At 38.7% G+C, this 16,180-nt stretch overlaps 2 protein-coding genes across 5 annotated transcripts in view; both read left to right on the top strand.

Moving 5' to 3' along the window:
- The window catches only part of STARD13 (StAR related lipid transfer domain containing 13), a 328,326-nt gene that overhangs the window by 72,194 nt on the left and 239,952 nt on the right, over positions 1-16,180 (top strand). For all 4 annotated transcript variants that reach the window (XR_695808.2, XR_011138676.1, XM_068930087.1 and 1 more), the window contains 2 exons: positions 11,008-11,154; positions 15,805-15,939. Coding sequence is in view for 2 of the 4 variants with exons in the window: in XM_068930087.1 (XP_068786188.1) it covers positions 11,008-11,154; positions 15,805-15,939 (282 nt within the window). In the remaining 2 variants the exon portion in view is untranslated. The remainder of the gene's footprint in view (positions 1-11,007; positions 11,155-15,804; positions 15,940-16,180) is intronic.
- Positions 438-8,306, top strand: LOC138065597 (uncharacterized). The gene is made up of 2 exons (XM_068930090.1): positions 438-913; positions 6,750-8,306. Exons 1-2 carry the CDS (start codon positions 882-884, stop codon positions 7,420-7,422), a joined length of 705 nt encoding a protein of 234 aa, XP_068786191.1. The 5' UTR covers positions 438-881; the 3' UTR covers positions 7,423-8,306.

The following is a 16,180-nucleotide window of genomic DNA, read 5'->3' on the forward strand; positions in this document are numbered from 1 at the left end:
AATCCTGTACGGTATTTATTTTTCATTATAGTTTACCACAAATCTAATAGCAGTAGTGGAGTCATTTTACCTGTTTCATATTTATCAATAGTGTTTTTGTGAATTACATTTTTATATATAACGTAGGCCCCACAGAAGTTCCATATGGCCCTTAATCAAAAAAATACTGAATAGCCGGGGTTCCATAATAGATGGAACATCTCTATTACCAGTTTCCTTGAAAGTTCTGCTACTGCGTTTAGTATTTTTTTTTTAATTAAAATAACTGAAAATTGGGAACATAAGGATGCTAGTATTTTAAGAAAAAATGTAGTCAGATTATTGTTACCTACATAGACAGCAGTTTTTTGGGTTTTTTTAAGGTATTCAAGCTAGCTTCTTTATGTATGTTTAGCTATTTGCCAGAGTCTCAGTAAAGCGTGGTCTGCATCCTTAAACGTCTTCATCTCTTCAGAATCTGCTCTAGAGTTATTTGGCTTTAAAGAAAATGACATAACTTCTGTGTTACATTGTCAGGGCAGCCATGGTGCTGGAATGCCCAAATTGATTCACAGCTCTTGGTACCTGTAACACCTTTTGCGTATGTGCCAAACACCAAATTTTGTCAAGGTATGCTGTGACAGTTGACTGATCAGCGTGAGTGATGGAGTGCCAAAAAGATAGATGAACCCTTGCGTATTAGAACTGCTTACTTCATTAACTAAGATTAATAAAACAGTAACAAAAACTAGTAGAGCAATAATGCTAAACAACACACTACCTGAGCAGCAGCCAAAAGAAGTGATAACACATATGAGTGATCTATTGTATGCTTTCCACAGCTATTCCTTTGGCTGGTCTTTGGGGGAGACCGCTCATGTTGGCTCAAATCACTGCTAAGGATGAGGTCATGCTTACCGTGCTCCACATCAGGGTATGATATAATACTTCGTTTCTGGGTACAAGGCACCACTCTTCCCTCTCTTGAGGCTCCAGTGTTCCCACCCAGTAGTCAGGCCTACTGGTGGCTGTTCTTGTGTTATTTTCTGGAGTGCTTTTGTCAATTTTAAGTTCTCCCAGCTGCTTTTTTCCTGCATATACCAAAAATCATGGCATTCGTACTGAGGCTGAGCAACATGATGCTTGTCTTGAGGCAGATCTTAGTCAGGAACTGGTAGGTTGGTAGTACTGATTACTGTTGAGTCACTTTGGTGTCCACAGAGCCTACGCGTACTTCGAGAGCATCAGGATTTCCACAACATGCAATAGCGACTGCTGCTTTCTCCATAAAAGAAGGTAGTGCTGTATCTCCATTTTCCATAGTCAAGTGATTAGTCCTCTCCAAAACATAGAGGATAAGGATTCTGTTTCTCAACTGTTGGAAAGCCTTCAGCCTGTGTTTTCTGTCTTCCATAATTTCTGATGACAAGCTGTTGTGGGGATAGTTTCTCTTCTAGTTCTGCTTCTGCAGAGTTTCATTGGACAGATAAGAGCATGTGTAATAGAAGGAACTCAGTTGTGTAATTTGGGGATGAAGTCCTGTTTATAGGACTAGGAAGACCCATATACTAGTCTTGCAGAACTGTCCATTCATTTTATGGACAATAGTAGCTGGATAAAACTAAAACTCTTCTGATCTGTTCTGTTCAAGATAGGTGCCAGTAGATCATCATGCTTATTTCCTCTTTCTTTGGCCTGATTCTGAATCGTTTCTGCACAGTGACACAGCTTCAGCAAGGAGAGGAGGAACTATCTGCAGTCAGTTGTACCCAGTTCTCAACAAATGTTTTGTTTTTCTTTTTTCTGCTCATTATTTATATTATGGGAGAGCTGTTACAAATTGCATTAGACCAAAGATGAAACTGAGTCCAGCTCTTCAATACACTCTAACCAGAGCATTTTTATGAAGAGATAACCCTGCTTTAAAAAAACAAATTGAGTCCTATTCCAATCCCAAAAGAGTTTACAGACGTAACTAAAAATGCTGGGGAGAAGGACCTGTAAGTTACGCACTCCTGTATGTAACTCTTTTTTGATGTATTGGCGTGAGACCCCCAACACCTTTCATGAATCACAGTCTGAAACACAGCATGGCTTAGTCAAGAAGTACTGCGGAAGAATACCCTTCTATAAACAGATACGGATTAATTCAATTTTTCAAGGCAGTTGTGGTAAGAGTTACTGCTACTCTGAAGTTTGTAATTTTGGTAAAGTGTAAGTAAAATGTATCTTAGTACTTATGTGTGCAAACTGCTTTGGCATTCAAGATCATGAGATACAACCACTATTTCTTGAAGTTGGCACCACAACAAATGCATATGGACCAGAGTCAAAAATTTGACTGCAACCTAGAGCAGGTGTCATTTGGCATATAGGAAACACAGTTAACTTGTTTGAAGGTGGAGGAAATGTTATGATTCTGAACGGATAAATGATGAGCTGGCTTCCATTCTGAAGCAGCTGAAGATGGGATAACCCAAGAGGATAATTCATATGCTGAAATAGGAGCCGATGTCAATTAAGACAGCTTGTCTGGCCTTTTAGGTGCCAGTTCTGTAGCATGTGTCTGACAAGCCTGCACTGTCGACAGCCTGTTCGTGAAATTCGATGTTACACGTGTGACATAATAATTTGTTAGAAGGTGGAGAATTTTGCTGTAGGCATTGTGAATTGGAAGAAAAAAAGTTTCTTTTTTAGTCATTGGACCAAATGATGTTACAATTTTATATTAAAAACAGAACATGTCACTTTGGACTGTCATTTTTAAAAATGAGAAGTCTATTACAAAGCAGGTTGCCTTTACTAAAAGCAAACTGCAACAGAGTTTTCATACTAGAGTATCTGGAACAATGGGCTGCTCTATTTCAAAACTGATGTGGTAGTTTGCAGTTGTTTTCCAAAACATTTTGCCTTCAACTTTTTCTTCAAGTGAGGTCCTTTCTTCTCTCCTTTCTATCTCTTGGCCTGAGTGTAGCGCTCTGCTGATACAGCTTATGGCTTTCAATCTCAGAAATTAATTCAGGTTTCTTCACCTGGGAAATATTTCTGTAAACTAATAAACATTTGGAAGACTCCTTTGGTACTGCTCTTTTTGTGCCGCTTAGCTTAGTGTAGCAGTCCTTAAGAATTGATTCAGGAACCCTTTAAAGAGAGAGGGGACTTGAGAATTCTTAATTCCTCTTTTTATATCATGGACATTATCACTATGCAAAGTGAGTGTGTTGACTATAAATTAAAAGCCATATTTACTAGTTCACAGTTTGAAAGATAAAAAGCTATTACAAATACTGAGTGAATCTATTTCTTGCTGAGCTGGAATAAGTTTGCCTTTAAAAAGTGAAATACTAGAATTGAGGTAGAGGTTGTGTTAAACTGTTTTCATTTGGTACCCTTTTGGGTTCCCTTTTCTCCATGTTCTGAACCTTTTAATCATTAGGAGAAAAAAATGCATATTTTTGTTCTGTATCTTAAAATTAGCATTTCCAGATTTTTTTTTTTATTGTACTGTATTCATCCTTGAACTAAGCATTGCTTAGCAAAGATGTAGCTACCAGTTTACTAAAATGCGAACATGTAGGTTATAGAAAGACACAGTTAAGCTAATGAAAGATGAAGCCAGTGTTACGGTGACATTTATGAGCAGAAATGGAGGAAAGCCAAAAATAACCTTAGGTGCCTTCAAAAAGTTTAATTTGGTGTAGACCAGCAAACGTGTACAAGGTTTGTAAGCCTTGTGTCACACTGAAAACTTGCTTGAAGGACTCCATAGCTCAGGGCAGCATATCTTCAGGGAGGTATGCACAAAGGAGAAGGAGAAAAAGGAGAAGGAAGAAAAAACAAAGTTCCATACAGCCATATTTAAGAAGTATATACATCATAGGTTTCGAGGAGAAAAGTTCATCCTGTAAAAGGTATTTCCATCACAATAGGTTAAATCAACACTATTTTCATGTTAATGTTTCTGTACTTTTTCTTTGGAGAAAATGCTTTCATCCTAGTAGTCCATCTTCGGTAAATGATTCCCTGTATTTGGGATAAGAGGGATCCAGCTCTCTCTCAGCCTTAAAATGAGACATCCCTGATAAGCCACATCTTTCTCGCCAGCCTAGCCATGCTCGTGTTTTTGCCTGCTGACTTAAAAAATTTAAAAACTTTCACTGATTGTTTCAGATGGTAGCAATATTATTCTTAAAGTGAAAAGGTCGCTAACTGGAGTGTTTACCTTACCTGCTTTCCGGGGGAAAAATGCCACACATTAGTTGTCTATCTAAAGCCTCTTCAAGCAACGCTGTTGTGTGGGATATGTGGCAAAATTCCCTTTGGAAGTATTTTATATATAGAGTATAGAGTGCACACACAAGTCTATTTTGGGAATAAAAGAGTCCTTTGTATTCCAAATGCTTTATTCAGCAGGATTTTGTCTATGGATCCAATCTGGCTTCCTCTGTTAGCCCCTGTGGGCAAAGCCACCAATAGTTGCTGAGAACTTCTGCACAGAGCTTCTTTTGAGAGCAGAAGAACCCCATCAGTGGAGCAAGAGCAAAATAGGATATTTGGTCCCTGCAATACTTCCACAAAATCATTCTTTTCATATCTACTCAGCACATCAGAGAATTTTATCTAAATCAGTTTAATATTAGGGAGGAGGATTAAATAGCATTGATATTTTCCATTTGGAGGTTAGTAAATTATCGCTAGCAGGTCTATGTTACATTAGTTATTAGAACAGTTGGGTCTATTGAAAAATTCTGCAGTGAAAGCCATAAGATAACAGATAAATTTAGAATTGGGTAATTTTCTCATAACCCTTCACTTGGAAGTCTCTGCTTCCAATGTATGGTGAGGTCTGGCAGCAAGGTTAACCCTGACCTCTGAGTGTTCTATATGGACTTGTATATTTTTACCACATTCTTTCAGTTTAAATTTAGATTTGCTGGCAGCTATTACGCCTATTGCAACAAGCTTCATGGGCAAAACATTGAAACAAACATGCCTTTTATCACAGATGTTTTTGCTGAATAAGATTAGTGAAGAGCACTTGAAAGCTGAAAAACAGGGTGCAGAAGCTTTTGGTCCAAAAGGCACAAATAATTGAATGTCTGGAATGTATTTACTTCTCCATCTGCGGAAAAGAACAAGTTATTGTTTAGATGATGGACCGCAGTCTTGTGCCCTTTTTTACCTCTGTCCTTTGTTAATTGGTGGTAATGAAATCTGTATTTGCATGTGTAGTTATAACAGGAAATTTAATGTTTTTGTTAAAAAAACAAGCAGCAACTGCTGTAGGAAATAGCAGCCTATAACTAAATTTTATGTTTGGCTGATCACTAAATATGTCTCAGTAAATACTATAGAGCTGGCTTCATTCTTCAGATATAATACCTACCTAATGCAGCATAACAGCTACATTAACTGCTTTGTAAGGAAGCACATACAACTTAAGTAGTATTCTCTGTGCTAAATAAAAAAATATGTTTTGTGATGTTTGTATTGAAGTCTAACCTCAATATATGGCACGTGACACATTTATATGGCAAGGGAATTCACTTTCAAAACCAGTACTACTACTTCTGCCTAATGTACGATACGGTTTTCATAGACAAGGTCACTTTGCTGTGAAAGACTTGTTTAGCAAGGGATTCTCTTGTCTCGTTTTCTGCTATTTTTCATGTGTCTAAGGGTATTCCAAGATAACACAAAAAGCGTTCATGTAATGCACTTCTATTTCCATGATTTTCGGGTACTTTAGAAGATGAAGAAAGCAGTGTTCCCATGCACTGCTGAAAAGTGCAACCACTGAAAAGTGAAAAGGTGCCAACAAATAAAGGCGACCTTGAGAGTATGTGGAAAAGAGTGTTCTCCTGGTATACCTTTTTTAGAAGGAAAGCAATGAATAAAATAGTCCATGACTCTTGGATGCTTCATACTCATACTTTCCTTCAGGAGGAAAAGTCTGTAAAAGTCTGTAAAAGCTTCAAAAGATGTTCCAGCCCTACTGCCTCTGTTGTTGGTGTGGACAAGATACACTGATACTTAAAAGCTATTCTATCCTACCTGTCACCCTTTCATAGTATCCAGCCTAGTTATTGAACCAAACACTGAGAATCTGTGTGCTTTATAAGTGGATTTGACAGAATTTATTCTTGTGCTAGAAGTCCTACTACCCAAGCTCTATATTTTTAAATTTAAAGTAGCATGCTTTTGCTGTTCAGCAGGAATTTCAGGCAACCTTTGAAGTATATAGCCAATCAGCTTTTGTTCCAGGTGTCACTTTTGTGCCAATTTTCTAATTAATGAATGTCATTTGTTAAGTAGGCCCATTTAGCTTTATCTTGAAGGATAATGAAAACCCATCTTTTTTCTCAACCCCTTAATTTAATAGACACAATATATAACCTTACTTAGAAAAGACAAAACTTAAAGAAACAAGGGGAATTTTAGTTTAGGAGAACTCTTTAAAGCTTGTATTTCTAAGAAATTACTGTGATTTGACTTATATTATAGAAAAAAAACTGTTGGTTTTGGTGCCTCTGTATATACTGTACTGTCGAGTGTGGCCAAATGCTAGAAAGAAGTATTGATACAGTAGGTAAATACTTGTCAAGATAAAGGTCAAGTGCGCCTCATAGCACACAGAGCTAGAATCGGGTTAAGGATCATTTAAGTAAACTGGATATACACAAGCCCATGAGTCCTGATGGGATACACTTTTGAGTGCTGAGGGAGCTGGCTGATGTCATTGCAAGGCCACTCTCAATCATCTTTGACAGGCCACTGCGATCAGGAGAGGCGCCTGAGGACTGGAAGAGAGCAAATGCCACTCCTAATTTCACGAAGGGCAAGAAGGAAGACTGGGGGAGCACCAGGCCTGCCCGCCTCACCTTGATCCCTGTGAAAGCAATGAAGCAGCTAATCCTGGATACCGTTTCCAAGCACATGAAGGGCAAGAAGGTGTTCAGGAGCAGTCAGCGTGGATTCACCAAGGGGAAGTCATGCTTAACCAGCCTGATGGAGTTCACTTCTGTGATGGGCGTGACTGGCTGGGTAGATGTGGGCAGAGCAGTGGATGTCGTCTACCTTGACTTCCGCAAGGCTTTTGACGCTGCCTCCCATAACATCCTCATTGATAAACTGATGAAGTGCGGACTAGAAAAATGGACGGGGAGGTGGCCTGAAAACTGCCTGAACTGCTGGGCTCAAAGGGTTGTGATCAGCCTAACTGGAGGCCAGTCACTAGCGATGTGGTCGACACTGGGTCCGACACTGTTTAACATCTTCGTTGATGACCTAGAAAGTAGGACCAAGTGCATGGTCAGCAAGCTTGCAGATAACGGCAAAGTGGGGGGAGCGGCTGATACACCAGATGGTTGTGCTGCCATTCAGAGGGACCTCAAGTGGCTGGAGAAACGGGCCAGCAGGATGGATCCTCATGAGGTTCAATGAAGGCAAGAGAGAGCTGCTCTCGGGTGGAGAGCAGCTTTGCAGAGAAGGACCTGGAGGTCGTGGTGAACAAGAAGTTGCTCGTGAGCCAGCAATGTGCCCTTGGGGCAAAGGCGGCCGGTGATATCGTGGGCTGCATTAGGAAGGGCATTGCCAGCAGGTTGAGGGAGGTGGTCCTTCCCTTCTACTCAGCCCTGGCGAGGCCACACCTGGAGTGCTGTATCCAGTTCTGGTCTGGGCTCGCCGGTACGGGAGAGACATGGGCGTGCTGGAGTGAGTCCAGCAAAGGGCCGCAAAGAGGATTTAGGGATTGGAGCGTCTCTCATACGAGGAGAGGCTGAGAGGGCTGGGACTGTTCAGCCTGGAGAAGAGAAGACTGAGGAGAGAGCTTATCAACGTGTGTAAATATCTGAAGGGAGGATGTCAAGAGAACTCTTCAGTAGTGCCCAGTGACAAGATGAGAGGCAACAGGCGCAAAGTGAAACACTGGAATTTTCAGCTGAATCTAAGGGAAAACTTTTCACTGTTTATTACAGAATCACAGAATCACAGAATCGTTTAGGTTGGATGGGACCTCTGGAGATCATCTAGTCCAACCTCCCTGCTCAAGCAGGGACCTCTAGAGCAGATTGCCCAGGATCACATCCAGACGGGTTTTGAATATCTCCAGCGAAGGAGACTCCACTACCTCTCTGGGCAACCTGTTCCAATGCTCTGTCACCCTCACAGTGAAGAAGTTTTTTCTCAGGTTCAGGTGGAACTTCCTGTGGTTCAGTTTCTGCCCATTGCCTCTTGTCCTGTTGCTGGGCACCAGGGAGAAGAGGCTGGCCTCATCCTCTTGACACTCCCCCTTCAGATACTTGTACAGATTATTGTAACATTATATCCTGTATGTGTGTTATTACATGCATGTGGGATGTCTTCGGAGTTCATTCTTAAAGACTCTGAACTTTTGTCTTCATATTTTCTGTGGAAAAAAATAAAGTATCCCCACACCAAATACATGTTAACTACTGTCTTCTGCTGTGGAACAGGAAATACACCATTTGCCCTGGTGAAATCTCTTCTAGCCTGGTGGCTTTAATTGCAGACTTCTAATATAATCTTTAGTGTTTGTCACCTCATAAACACACTCTTTACATATATCACTGAAACGAAACATATTTTACTCATTTCCATACGTAATCGTTGTCTCAAATCGGTTACCACTGATTGGTAAGAAGACACTTTCTTACAGCTCCTTACTGTCAAATTTCAGTTTGACAGTGTTGAGAATAGAAGCTTCATATTAGATTTGACAGACTGCTACATTGATTGTTCCTGGAGTTTGGATTGATTTATTTGGGGTTTTTTTTGAGCATTCTTTAATATTGCAAAGATCAGTACATTAGCAAGCAAAACGTTGAATGTTTACTTTGTCCAGAAATCGGTACTATAGATATATCTCCATGTACATTTACTATAAAAGATATCTCACTCAAAAGGGATTCAACATGAGTACTGTCTTTTGATACTCACTTTCTGTGGAACATCCTATATTTTTATTTAAAATGTTTTGGAAGTCAATGGAAAGTAATCAAAGAGTGTGTTTTAAATAATTTTAATAGAGTTTTGAAATACAGCTTAGCACTTTTAGTAGTATTCCAGGAAAAATACTGTTATAGATTGGAAAAATTTCAAAAATGATAAATATTTAGAAAACTAAAAAATGGACATTTAATTTTCTGTGCTCCAAAACGAAATTAGTATCTATTAAGCCAAGCTTTCCCCTTTGGAGGGAATATGGCCCTATGGGTAATATGGGACTAGGAGTCTGAAGATCTGGGACCTAATTCTTGCTTATTCTGGTGAAGGTAGTCAATTACATGAGGAATAATATATGTCAGTGTAGTACTGGTGTAAGCCTCCTGGATTCTGTTTGTACAGCTTTGTTCTATGATAGTTCATGTCCCATCTGGGGTGCCAAACTGTTGTGGAAACAGTTTGACCCTAGGTTTCTGAGGAGCAGGGTCTCAGGCATGTACAACAGCTAAATTAATTATTTAATTAAATGATGGTATGACAAAGTAACAGCTTGAGCTGGGTGCCTCCAGGGAGGGACGCAGAACAAAAGAATTCTTAAGTAATTGTACTTTTTACAGTCTTATTTCCCTGCCTGCCAGTGAAAGTCTTTTCCAGTCTGCTTTACTGACTCAGTGATCTCTTTCCCTCTGATTGATTCATGTCTACATCCCGGGATGGTTGCTAGAGGGTTGCTGTGTTCCTGCTCCACAGTACCTTATCTTACCTGAAAGTCAGCAGTTACCTCTGTTCGTTCTGGTTACTCTGTTCTGTATCCTTGAGGGCTGATTCTAGCTGATTTTGCAGCCACGTTGTCAGTAGTGTTCTTCGGGTTGCAGTTCAGTCCCATGGCCTGCAGGCTTCACCTACTTTGAGCACTTAGGCTAAGCGAGAGTCAGACTTAGGCTAAGCTGAAACTAAGTCAGCTGCAATTCCGTTCTCTAACAGCATAGGTTATGATTTTCTCTATGTCCCACTTGTTAGCCCCTCAGAAGAAAAGAGATTACCACAAAGGTTTATCAAGTGACAATAATGGTATTACTTATCTATCTGCCCTAGGTATTGTAGTGTTGAAATGATACTCTTAGGGATTCTGGAAGGATGGCAATGGAATAATGTTTGTATGCTCAGTCTATTAAAATTGATTGCTATAAAATGATCTCTGTGCAAAAGTTATGCATAATTCATGAAAATAAGGAAGATGAAAGAAGCGAAGCAGCTTCAGGATGGAAGCTAAACTATGGACTTGGAGCTGCCCTTGAAGACAGGGAGGTCATTGTGACTATATTTTTGCCATGGGTCTTTAGAAGTGATTTGAATAAGAAGAATGAGGCATATTCTGGCAGCGTGCACAGGGACTACTATGGAAAGAAGCTTAAGAGGAGTCACTGGGAAAGACTTTTGAGGAAACTAAGGAACAAGAAAAGTATTTTTGGCAGCTGCACTTAAATGGATTAAAAATTTTTGCTATAGACTGAAGGAGGTTACATATAAGGGGAAAAATACATCAATGAAAACAGAAAATGTTTGGAACCCACAAAGTATTTTGGCCATGTAGGCACATTTTCAGGCTTAGGGGCAGAAAACTACTAGACTTGATGAAGTCTGGGTATATAATAAAAAATATGGCACACACAATAACCCTCAATTTTCTGATCCTCATTGACAGAGCAGTCTGTGGAGAGATGTTAAAATAGAAGTGGCTTAAGAAGCAGACATTAAAGTTATTTTAGTTTTGGTCTTGGTCATGCTTAGTTTGAGCTGGCAACAGTTCTTCCCAGATGAAGTGTCAGAAAACCGTTCAGATATGCAGAGGTGGAGTGTGATCATTTGGGTACAAAGAGCAGCTATGAGTATGTGTCATCAGGACTGGAGTGACTGCTGAAGCTTTCTAAATGGAGAAAGTCACCCAAGGATAGGGAAAGAGCTGATCAGCTTTTTTCTTGAGAGCTGGCCAAAAAATGAGAGTATTCAAGTCACAAAAAGCTTGAATGTTTTAATACTTCATGTATGTTTGATTTCTTTTAGACCCAACCAAAAAAAGAATCTAAATGGTCAGACTCTATGTCCTGTCTTATGAAGAAACTGGAACAATTGAATTTAGGTATTGAAGAAGCTCTGAGTGCTGGCTCTTCTCCCTCTAGTACTTCTTCTGCCAAAAGGCACAAGCAACTGGTAAGAATGTGTGTTGTATGAATCATTTTCTAACATTTAGCTATCAGATGCTCATAAAGTAAAGGTTCTCAGATCTGGATGTGTTTCTGGACAGGATGAGAAACTCAAGTTATAAGGATGAAAGAAGTTACAGTTTTGACTCAGTAATGAAATCTCACGAGCTGCTTGAACTCCTGCAGGCCAAATGAACAGATATGTCATAGGATCAGACTGCAAGTTTTCTGTCAACATGGGCTAAGTTCATAAAATACCATTTTCAGAAGGGAATTTGGATCCAGGCGATTGTATTTGATACAGTTCATCATTATAGAATATTGTGAATATGAAGTTCTGGTGTTAGCCTATTTGTGCTTGTAGAGTATTTATTTAAAGACATAACAGCAAGAGAGACACTGTCTTCATTAAGACTTAAATTAATATTTAGGGTTTATTTTATATGAATAATTAATTTAGAGTTGCATTCATATATTTAAGAATATTTTTTGATGGCTTTTGTCGAAGTTGATGACATGCAGCTTCATAAGGTTTTTTTTTGAAGGCAAGTGGGCTTGGAAGCAATAACATAATTTTAGTAATTTTTCAATAAACAAGATTTTTTTATAGAAGCAAGTAATTGGAGAGGGAACCCTATGAGAAGTTAGAGGTGTTTGTTCTCTGCTTCAGTCTATGAGTTACTCGGACTTGCAGCTCTTCTGAATGTTGGTGCTGGCTCGAAGTTCCTGGAAAGAGAGTTTGCTTGAATGCTCTTGCTGTCTCTGGTGTTTCAAGGCTGGTTCATTTTGTAAAAGTGAGTTTTTTAAGTACATGTGTGTTTGCATCACAATGAGGATGTTCATGTCTGCCAGGCTGGAGAGCTGAGAATCTTGCATCTCTGGGTACTGCACTTCTGCAGTATCCATTTTCATATTTTGCAGTGAGAATGTAAGCAATAGAGTAGCCTTAACCATCCCTCATGTCTTTCTTACTGTACATGTCAGCAAGTCAGAACCAGTTCTATCCAACTGAATTCTTTTTATCATTCACTTTATCTTTACTTGCCTGTCTATTAAAGGACAGTGATTTGTGTTCTTGCAGGAAACTGCTCAGTGTCATCTGTCAAAGTACAATGACAATGTAGCTGGCTTTTCTGCCTGAAAGTGAAATTCAAGCCATCAGAGTTCAAGCACTTCCCATTGTGAGGCAGTCTGTTTTGCTAACTGGTGACCCTAATGTCTGTCATCTTATGCCTGTGCCTATTCTACTAAGGCAAAAGCCATAGTTTCAATAGGCATCGTTCCTTTTCCAGGAATGATGCCTTCCTTTCCAGGAAGACCTAAGCATCATAGGACGTTAGACTTAAATCCGTGGTTGGAGCATTCAGTGAAAGACGTTTAGCATTCAGACAGTGAAAAACAAGCCCAAGTAGTCAATGTGTTCAGAGGCCTTTGATACATGATAGCATCAACATCAAAAGTGGTTCATAGAGAACGCCAGTACCCGTATCCCAGATGCTTACTCTTCTATTACTGAAGTCCAGTGGCGAGACTCATGTCTTAGTATAGAAGCCAGGACTTCAGGCACAGTCTCCTAAAAGAGCCTGTGCTAACAATACAGAGGTGGCCATGGTTAATATGCTGATAGAACCCACCCCTAAGCCAGTCTCACTGGTCTTGGCACTATTGTTTTCGTTATCAATATTAGCTTCTGCTCATATGAATCCAGGAAGATTCCAAGAATATTTATAATATCAGTGACAAAGTCACCTTTTTGCTGAATATGAGGTTTGAGGAATGACACTCCCTTTTCTCTTCATCAGGTCACACCTTCTTCCCGCTCTGAAGCAGCTGAACTTTCTTTGCTTTAATTGTCTGTGGACAAGCAAATATCAGATAAATCAGTCACATTCTTACTGTGGTCTTATTTAATAGACCAAAAATGCCCTTCAAACATGCAAGAGCCAGTTTCACTGCAAGAGATGGAGAGATCATGTATCATAAAGGTTTTCCTGACTGGATCAGCAAGATCAGGCCAAGAGAGGAGTCAGGAGCAATCTGTCATGGAACTGATGACAGGACACCCTATGCTGTCTCATGCAAAGGTGTTTGCAATCAAGCCATTTCTGGGCAAGGGAATCATGCGCCCTAATGTAAACATTTAAGAATTCGTAGTTTGAAAATGAGTTGACCTTAGTCTTCATATATAGGCAAAGCAGAGAAATAGATCCTCTTAAATCTTCCATGAATTTACGGTGAAGAAACAAGCTTTGTAAATCTCCAAGTGACAGTTGCAGTGGAAAAAAATGAACAAGCTATTGTATTCATACAAGTTGCATGAGTAATTTATCTTTTATCAATTCATCCCATTTGGTCCCTATTTCTTAATATAGCTTGTAATTTGTTCCACACACATCCAATGTTTTATCCTTGTCATTCACATTGAAAAGTGAGTGGAAAAAAGATCTATCTCAGACATGTTTACTAGTAAATGTGTAAACCACTTATGGGTTCTTCATATGTTTTTATCTTATTTTCATTATATAAACTGGGAATTGAGGCAAGAAATTATGAATGAAAAGCTGTTTTGGGAAAAGTGTTCACAGATGCAAGGCCAAAGTCACAGGTCCAAAGTCTCAGATGTGGGTGACTATTATATAAGCGACAGCATGTTTGCTGGAGCTTCTGCTATGAGAATCGATCTCTTGAGGGCGTGGGCAATTTTTAACAGACAACACAGTGTTGGTGTGGCAGATGCTGTGTTGCAAGAATATATCTGTAATTTAATCACTGGGTTGAGACAGTCTATTTTCTAGTGAAGGGTCTATTTTCTAGTGAAGGGTTTCTAGTCTATTTTCTAGTGAAGGATTTTCATCTGTTAATTGAAGTGACTTTTTGTTACTTTATTATTATTTAAATTTTGCTGTTGTGGAGATATCTTTCATTAATAATGCTGTATTGAATAAAAAAGTTGCAGAAAAATCTAAATCCTTGTTAGTTAATGCAAATAGATGATTGGGTGAATGAATTTTATGGAAGTTATTGGGTGAGAATAGGGATCTAGCAGTATTTTGATGAAGAAATTTAAGGTGTTTTCTAAATCGTTCAGTAACGTAAAGTAGGCTGTTAAGAGATTTAATTTGCCTTGGCCTGTCTTTACATCTGTGTAAACTGCCAGTTACTGCTGGTCAGATTTTTATTGGGAAATAGCATTGGGCATTAGCACTGTGCGAGTGACTCAGTATCTGGTCCAGTAAAGATATCAGAAAAAAACTAAAATCTGTCATCTGTATTTTTTTCTGAAACATTCTCACCAATGCTATAAATATATGCTATAAATATATAGCTATTCAGATAGCTGGGCTATCTGAATGTATTAACAGAGCAAATCTGCTAGTTTTGAAAAATTGCAACTGGTAGTACAGCTCCTCAAAAACCTGTTCATTTCCTATGAAAAAAATCTTTATTGCAATATAGAGACGGGAATTTATAAATGAAATAACAGCAGTTAAAACAAGCTTTGGTAAACGATGTGTTTCACTATTGTTTAATATATCTTCCTAGTTTCTATCTAACATCTAATAATCAGCCCAGAAAAAAACAGTAGTTCTGAAGATGAGAATTACATTTCTAAGTTTTTTTAGTCCTTTATCATTCATGAATAATGACATAGAAATCCTGTTTGATTATAAATACCCTGCTTGATATTAGAGATAATTTTCATAGAACAAAACTTTGTCTTTAACTTATGCATCCTCTTAATTCTTTTGAAATAACATGTTATCTTCAGATTTCTTTGGGCCCCATACTGATTCTTTTGTTTGCTTTGCATTGCCTCCTTTTTTTTTACAGCCCTATGAATATACTAACTAGGAACTAGGCAGTTACTGTTACAGACCAGCAGCAAATTTTTTCTCTTGTGAAGGGGAGCAGCCAGGAAATGGGCTGATTTTGATTAATGATATAGTACAGCTTCAGTCCTGGTTCCCTGGTTGTTTCCAGCATGGATCCTGCTGGATTGCACCACAGCTTTCTCCTTGCTCATGCACCTGCTTATTTCTTTTGAAGAAAACCAAGATATATGGGGAAGTGTTGTGCAGCTGGTCTCTTTCCTGGCATTAAATTCAATGTGGCCAGTTACATATGGTGACCAGAATTAGGACATATATCTTTTAAAAAGTTGTGTGGGAAGGGAGCAATTGAGTAAAATTTTCCCTGGTTTGGGGGACAATGAAAAGTGGATTTTGAATGTTCTGAGTCTGTAATTTGAAACTGAAAGTTTGCTGAGTCTCCATTTAAATTAGGTAAAGAATATGAAATAAGGTCAAAAGATAGTTTTAAATACTTTGAATAAAACTACTACTCCTTTTGAGGTAGAGGGGATTCAGTTCCTTGATACTGAAGAGGATATACTACTCTTTATTAGTACTCCAGTTGTGTATACTAGCTGTTAAGGAAACGATTTTACAAAATTTCTGGATGTCTAATATAGCAAAATGTAAAAAAGATGCAGGTGCTTTTAAGAAAAAAAAAAGATCGAAGCCTAATCTTTACTTTACATCAGAAGGAAAGCATTTAAAAAGATAAAGATAAACTACAATGTTTTTATCATGCCATCACATTAAAAAAATATTTATGACTTGCCTTTATTTACAGGGTTTTAAAAATTCTTTTACAGTGCCCAGTTCAAGTGGAGACTGGCTCTTACGGAGATCATCAGGGAAAGGGATCTTGGAAAAATAGAAGAGCAGGCTACCCGGATCTAGATTGTTCGTCTTGCTCAGTGACAACTGGAGCAAGACCAAAAACTGATGTGAGTAGCTAGTGCATATTTACAACATACTGTGACTTGACCAGTAACCTCCGAATTTACTGTTTATTATTAAAATCATTTTGGTGTTTCTTTCAAGTAATTTGTTCTGCAAATACTGTAGTTCATAGAGGAGTTCTAAATGGGTACAGATAAAAGGTCAATCTTCAGTAAGACTCCAGGGCAGTGGGATTCATCTAATCTGATTTCATACACCTGTAATGTAGACTGCTGCATCTGAACT

This window comes from Struthio camelus, chromosome 1 (assembly GCF_040807025.1).
Source record: "Struthio camelus isolate bStrCam1 chromosome 1, bStrCam1.hap1, whole genome shotgun sequence".
In the NCBI taxonomy this organism is placed as follows: domain Eukaryota; kingdom Metazoa; phylum Chordata; class Aves; order Struthioniformes; family Struthionidae; genus Struthio; species Struthio camelus.